This window comes from Engraulis encrasicolus, chromosome 5, assembly GCF_034702125.1.
Source record: "Engraulis encrasicolus isolate BLACKSEA-1 chromosome 5, IST_EnEncr_1.0, whole genome shotgun sequence".
Taxonomy (NCBI): Eukaryota; Metazoa; Chordata; class Actinopteri; order Clupeiformes; family Engraulidae; genus Engraulis; species Engraulis encrasicolus.
The window spans coordinates 40,875,974-40,883,473 of record NC_085861.1 but is presented as its reverse complement, the minus strand read 5'-3'; the positions used below and the strand labels follow the sequence as shown (position 1 = coordinate 40,883,473).

The 7,500-nt window shown below is 50.4% G+C and overlaps 1 protein-coding gene across 2 annotated transcripts in view; it reads left to right on the top strand.

Annotated features, from left to right (window-relative positions):
- The window catches only part of LOC134449451 (raftlin-like), a 145,071-nt gene that overhangs the window by 90,709 nt on the left and 46,862 nt on the right, over positions 1-7,500 (top strand). For both annotated transcript variants that reach the window (XM_063199388.1, XM_063199389.1), the window contains exon 6: positions 2,718-2,936. In XM_063199388.1, coding sequence (XP_063055458.1) covers positions 2,718-2,936 — 219 coding nt within the window. The remainder of the gene's footprint in view (positions 1-2,717; positions 2,937-7,500) is intronic.

Genomic DNA, 7,500 nt, shown 5'->3' with positions numbered 1-7,500 from the left:
GAGAGTGTCTCTGTCTAGCGCGAGAAGAGGAGGCAGCACTTGAGAATGCCAAGCTTCTGCTGAATACTTAAATATATGTGTGCTTGTTTGTGTGTGTGTGTGGGTGTGGGTGTGGGTGTGAGGGTATGTGTTTCTCTGTGCGCGGTTGAGTTGACTCAAGAACAACATCAAAGTTGCATCAGAGCAGGGTGTGTGTGTGCGTGCGTGCGTGCGTGCGTGCGTGCGTGCGTGCGTGCGTGGGAGCGTGTGTGTGCGTGCGTGTGTGCGTGCTTGTGTGAGTGTGTCTGTGTCTTTGGGTGAGCAGGCTACACGCATCTGATGTGAGGATGCGTTAGTACGCTAGCGGTGTGTAAACAGTATGTACTGTATCATCAGTGCTTACAGTACATACGTTGGGGACACGACAAACAGCAGTGGTGCCGCTTCGTCCTTCATTTAGTGACACATCTGTCACCCAGCGCTAAGTGGCCCTAGCGCCACGCTCGCTATCGCTGGCCAGAGTGGCCTCCTCGCTCCACCCAGGGGCGGAGACATAGGGAGGGCAAGCAGGGTATTTGCCCCTGGGCCCAGGGCCCTTCTGTGTTAATATTGGGAGCCCTATTGTGACCAGGGCAGGCCGTATGGAGGGCCCTATAAGTGTCTTGCCCTGGGGCCCTATGTGCAATTGTTCCACCACTGGCTCCACCTCAGCGGAACCATTAAATCATCCAGTGAATTCTGCATCAGTCTCAGCAGGGGCCTGGCAAGTTTAACGAAAAACAAAAACAAATAAATAAACATAAATAAATAAATAAGTAAAAACAGGGTTTCGGTTAGCCGACATAAAAATAGCTGGCGTGTATCCATCAGGCGCCATTATAATCCATTAGGTGCACTTTGCTCCTGTCTCGCTCTGAGCCCCCCAACATCTTATTTGTCTGTGTGTGTGTGTGTGTGTGTGTGTGCGTGTGTGTGCGTGTGTGTGCGTGTGCGTGCGTGCGTGCGTGCGTGCGTTTGCATGTGTGCGTGAGTGTGTGTGTACGGGAACAGAGCCTGTCAATAACAGCAGAGCCAGATCAGGACATGTTTTTTTGTGTTCGATTTGGTTACATTCTGCAGACCTCCAAAAATGTGTTTATGTCACAGTGTTACCCATGGGTGAAATTAGCTTTTCTGAGGAGGATTTCAAGTAAATGTTGTCATCTTCTCTCAAAAACAACACACGCGGGCGCACATGCGCACACACGCGCAGGGTTGCTGACAGCTTTGGCCGAGCTCGGGACAAAGTGATCTGAAAGTCCCCCCCAAACCCACCCCAGGACATCTAACCCCTTTGTGTCCCCCTGTTGGCTTCCCTGCAGACACACACACGCGCACGCACGCACGCATGCACGCACGCACACACACACACACACACACATAGGACATCCTTCACAGTTCACCGTCACTGCATTTCATAGAGATCAAGAGTACATTGTGCAAGCTGGCGAGCACTCTGCACCTGATTCCATTTTATGGGAGTTGGACACGGTTCTTAGCCCCCCCAATTTATGAGGGTGCCCCCGCTATGAAAATCTGTCTGTCTGTCATGGCTCCAAGCACACCAGATTGAAGCCGTTATTGGCATAATGTTCTTAATTGGCTAGATCAGGTGTGCTGGCCTAATTAAGACTGCCAGTCAGCTGTGTTCATATACACAGATGGAGGAATGGCAAGGGCAGAGAGGCGGAAGTGAGGGACTAAAGGGCTCTGTTCCAGTCAATAAAGTTGATAAGAACGCTTTATTATACATTTTTATCCATTATTTTTTAACCTATTTTTCGTTTTCCGACATGTAATATTATGTAGTTACACTGTACATACATAACCACAGGCTTATGGCACAGTGCAAGTTACATACTGAGCTTAACGGTCTTTACCGAAATAATTTAACAGGGACAGAAAAATGAAATAAAACTGATAGATTTAGTCATTCTGTTCTATTTATACAGATACCATCACAGACATGTTGGAGGGCAGGTGCTAAAGGAGGGCGGTTGGGGGCATGTGGAACTTCCAGCTGCCTTACTAGGCTATAGAGACTATAGACTTGTTTCGGGCCATTATTGTCACATGCTATTGATTGGGAAGCATTTGTAGATTATCATGTCAACATGGCCCTGCCTTAGCCAATCGGTAGGGCACTTGCCTGCCATGCGGCTGACCCAGGTTCGATTCCCGGCCTGGGTCCTTTGCTGACCCCTCCCCGTCTCTCTCCCAATTCGCTTCCTGGCCACCTCTCACACTGTCCTGTCAAATAATTCAGAAAAAAAGGTTTATCATGTCAAAATGGACCACTTTGTGACAAGAAAACATCTCTCAAAAAGGGCATTTTTTGTCCAGTAGGGCAAAGGGGCGGGTGCTTTAGCACCACCTCATCCCTATCTGTGCTTGCCTATGATCATCAGTAGGCCTATGTTATCATCAGTGTTGTGCCTAATCTAGTGCACTGAGTACAATAGTTACACAATAGTAAGCATTGCAGACAATAGTAAGTATCACAACCTGACAAAGGGAGGCAACCCTGCAGTCGTACAATGTTTCAGGAGTAGAGAAACTTCAATTGGAAATTGATATTGTATCAGACTCGACTACTGTGACAAAGTGTATAAATCGTGAAATGACTTTTTCTGCCATCTGTGTGTGTGCCTCTGTGTGTGTGTGTGTGTGTCTGTGTCTGTGTCTGTGTGCGTGCACAGGAGGCATGGAGCTGTTTGCCCTTTACAACCAGCCGTGTAGCCGCGATGGCCAGGTGAAGTACTACACGGTGAAGGTGCCCCTGAGGGTGGCGGGGCTGGAGGAGGGCGAGGGGGGCGTGCCCAGCGTGGAGGCCAACTGGCTCGACCACATGACTCAGCACTTCAACAACGGAGCCTCGCTCGTCGACGGATACTTTCACCTGAGCGATGTTGCTAATGGTAAGCCTTCTCCTATAGCTCTGCCCGACAGGCACACACACACACACACACACACACACACACATACTGTACGTGCCTCTCTCTTCCTCTTCCTCATCCTCATCTTCCTCTTTCACTCCCCCCTCTCTCTCTCTGCCTGATAGACACACACACACAACATGTACAATATGTACCCCTCTCTCTCTCTCTCTCTCTCTCTCTCTCTCTCTCTCTCTCTCTCTCTCTCTCTCTCTCTCTCTCTCTCTCTCTCTCTCTCTCTCTCTCTCTCTCTCTGCCCCCCCTCAGTCTCCTTGTCTGTCTGTCTGTCTGTCCTCAGCTTTCACCTGGACAATGTCGGCAACAGTAAGCCCCCCCCCACCCCCTCAGTCAGCTCCTCTTGACAGACACATACAGTGCATTTCCTCTCTGGGCAAGAACGTCAGGAAGAATCAGTGTCCCCGCATTGGAAAAGCCTTTGATATGGTTCCAGTGTTAGAGAGCTGCTGCTGCTACTGCTGCTGCTGCTGCTGCTGCTGCTGCTGCTGCTGCTGTTGCTGCTGTTAGGTGAGGTGTCATGGCAGCCTTGGAGGCTTTCAACTGCACTGGCTGGTTAGTCACGGAGACACACCGAGCGCTCTCATGTCACGTCTCATCTCTCCTCTCACACCTCACACTTTCTTAACTCGCCTCCCCTCCCCACCCCTCGCCTCCTCTCCCCTCGCCTTCTCTCCCTTCCACTCCCATCGCCTCCCCTCCCCTCNCCTCCCCTCCCCTCCCCTCCCCACCCCTCGCCTCCTCTCCCCTCCCTACCCCTCGCCTCCTCTCCCATCGCCTCCCCTCCCCACCCCTCCCCTCCTCTCCCCTCGCCTTCTCTCCCTTCCACTCCCATCGCCTCCCCTCCCCTCCCCTCCCCTCCCCTCCCCTCCCCTCGGCTCTTCCTCTTCCTCAGCCACAGCGGTGGCAGGCAGACAGGCTGCGACACAAGAGGTGCGCACGAATAAACGGACCAACGAATCCCTCTGAATAGCTGGATTTGCCCCTCGACTCCTCGGGTGATGTCATTTTAATTTTAGGGTGGGGAGACAGAGAGGGGGGGGGGAGAGAGAGAGAGAGAGAGAGAGAGAGAGAGAGAGAGAGAGAGAGAGAGAGAGAGAGAGAGAGAGAGAGAGAGAGAGAGAGAGAGAGAGAGAGAGAGATGAAACGGGGGAGAGAGTCACAGCAAGCACTTGTATAAATAGGTGTCGTGATTCATTAATCTAGGAGAATTAATGCATCAGCAATTCTCAAACATGTGTAATTAACCTGATATGGAATTAGCGCCTCCCTGCATATTTTAAATTCTGCCAATTGAATAATGAAGCGTGTCATTATAATTCATATTATGAAATGTGGATGCTGCTGCAGGAGTCAGGATCCATTCCCGCCGAGAAATTACTTGTCTGTGCATGTGTGTGTGTGTGTGTGTGTGTGTGTGTGTGTGTGTGTGTGTGTGTGTGTGTGTGTGTGTAGGTGTAGGTGTGTGCACGCATGTAAGTATGTGTGTGTGTATGTGTCTGTGCATGTGCTCGTATTCATGCATGCATGGATGCTTGTGTGTGTGTGTGTGTGTGTGTGTGTGTGTGTGTGTGTGTGTGTGTGTGTGTGTGTGTGTGTGTGTGTGTGTGTGTGTGTGTGTGTGTGTGTGTGTGTGCATGCGTGCGTGCCTGTGTGTGCGTGTCGGTGTGTCATGTGGCTGTGTGTGTGTGTGTGTGTGTGTGTGTGTGTGTGTGTGTGTGTGTGTGTGTGTGTGTGTGTGTGTGTGTGTGTGTGTGTCTGCGTGTGAGTGTGTCTGTGTATGCGCCCCTGTTCAGGCATGTGTGCAGATATGTGTGTGTGTGCGTGTCAGTGTGTCACGTGGGTGTCGGAGTGCATGCGTGTGTATGTGTCTGTACATTTGTGTGTTCTTGTATGCATGTGTGTACGTGAATGTGCGGCTGCGTGTGCGTGTGAGTGTGCGTATGAGCGTGTGAGCGTGCGAGCGTGCGTGTGAGGGTGCGTGCGAGCGTGCGTGCGTGCGTGTGTGTTTGCGCCCGTGCACATGTGTGTGTGTGTGTGTGTGTGTGTGTGTGTGTGTGTGTGTGTGTGTGTGTGTGTGTGTGTGAGGAGGGAACAGGGGGGCCGGAGACAGCGGGAAATTACTCATTCATGTCTTCCCTCGCTTCATCAGTCTTCACCTGCGAACAGAAAGAGAAAATTAGCTGCCCAAATTACATATTAGATATCTGCTGCCAGATTTTCTCCATCAAAATGAAAAAAATAAATATATTTTAAAATCAATGCTTCGTCAACAGATGAATAACATTAAAAAATCTCCAGACCGTTAAAGGATAGGATGGGTTTGCTTTTATGTTATCAAAGCAGAATATGCACATGAAAAAGTGCTTTAAATTTTTCTTTTTTTTCTTTTTTCATTTATTTATTTTATTTCTCACAGTACTCTGTAATTGAGAAGCAAGAAGCAAGGGAGGATGTGTTTTTAACAAGCCTCCGAACTTCTGGACAGTTCATTTTAACATCTTTTCGTCGCCTTCCTCTGCATTCGTTAGCAAGATCGTGCCACTGTTTAGTGAGAACACAGCTGCCTGCTCCCCTGACAGAGCGCATCCAGGCTGAACTTAATTGTGAAGATCCGAGCACTATACAGGTTAAGCATCCACAAGACTGCTATTTAGTCTGATTTGCGGAGGTAATCAGAGCTCGAATAGAGATCAATGATTCCCAACGCACCTCTCGGCCACTTTGCAAGAAGTTCTCTCTCTCTCTGTCTCTGTCTCTCTCTCTCTCTCTCTGTCGCTGTCTCTGTCTCTCTCTCTCTCTCTCTCTCTCTCTCTCTCTGCACTCTGCAGACTCTTCTGTTCATGTTTTTTCTTGCCATTAGCCATCAGTGTGAGCTTTCTTGTCCTCAAGAAGAGGTTAGCTGGCTGTGACTTGACTGCTCTGACGTCACTCTGATGGTTAACTTGTGTGAACCCATTCACTTGCACACGCACTCGCACAAACACACCAACAGGCACTGACACAGACACACAGACACACAGGCACAGGCACAGACACACACAGGCACAGACTCTCTCTCTCTCTCTCTCTCTCTCTCTCTCTCTCTCTCTCTCTCTCTCTCTCTCTCTCTCTCTCTCTCTCTCTCTCTCTCTCTCATTCTCACTCTCGCTCTCTCTCTCTCTCTCCCCTTTTAACTTTTTCTCCTGCTCTCTCACACAGAGACACAGATACACACAATCTCTCTCTCTCTCTCTCTCTCTCTCTACACACACACACACACACACACACACACACACACACACACACACACACACACACACACACACACACACACACACACACACACACACACACACACACACACACACACACACACACACACACAGACACACAGAGACACAGAGAGAGAGTCTTCTTCTCCCTCTTTCACACAGACACAGCAATGCACACAAACTCACATGCACGCAAGCACGCTCGCACGCACGTATGCACACATACACGCACGCACGCGCACACACACAAACACACACACAAACACACACACACACACACACACACACACACACACACACACACACACACACACACACACACACACACACACACACACACACACACACACAGACACACACACACAGACACACACACACACAGACACACACACACACACACCCCAAGCCCAGACACACAGATGGCTGCGGATGTGTAAAAGTTCTGGGGGGTTGACAGTGACACTAATGAGGATCGTTGGAACTACTGCTGGGCACCCCTCCACTTCTCTTCTTCTCTCCCTCCTTTCTTGTCGTTCGTCGTCCAGCCGCGTAAGCAGCGAGGGGCCCCGGATAGAATGACAGTCCTCCACTGTCTTCTCAGTGTGCGGGGAAGAAAGGAGAAAAAAAATCCATTCCGTCCGTTGTCCTCATTTTTCATCCTCTTCTGTCTCCTCCTCTCAATTTGGACTTGGTGACTTCCAAAAAAAGGAGCAAAGACCAATTAGGCGCGATGAGAAGTTAAGCCTGGGGCTTCCCTGGCGAGATGCCTGGCAAGGGGCGGGCAGGGGTGAGATTGGCAACCGAATCCACCACCAACCCTCCCACTCCTCTCACACTCACATGCCCGCACCCACATCATTCCCCTCCCCTTTCACCCACATATTACTCCAATGCACTACTAGTGACCCACAGGGCCTCTGAAAGCCTTGGTCGGGGCCCATGACATACTCGTTTGAAAAAGCCCCCTGCCCAATACATACAATGTAATGGGGTCCCAGTTCTGGGCTACCTCTTTCCTTTGACCTGGTACAACCCCCCCAACCCCCCACCCCCCGAATTCCCTGGTGGCCCCTGCCATTCCCACTTGCGCCCAGCCGCAGCCCATTTCACTTAGCCTCTCTCACTCCCTCTTATGCCCCATCTTTTCCCACTTACACTGCAAACCAACCCCTGAAATCCACCCATTCGTGCCAGCAATTGGGGCTACTTTTAGCCATTGCCAATCCACGGTTGAATCTCATGGCAAAGCATCAGTTACTTCTTTATCCCACCAACCC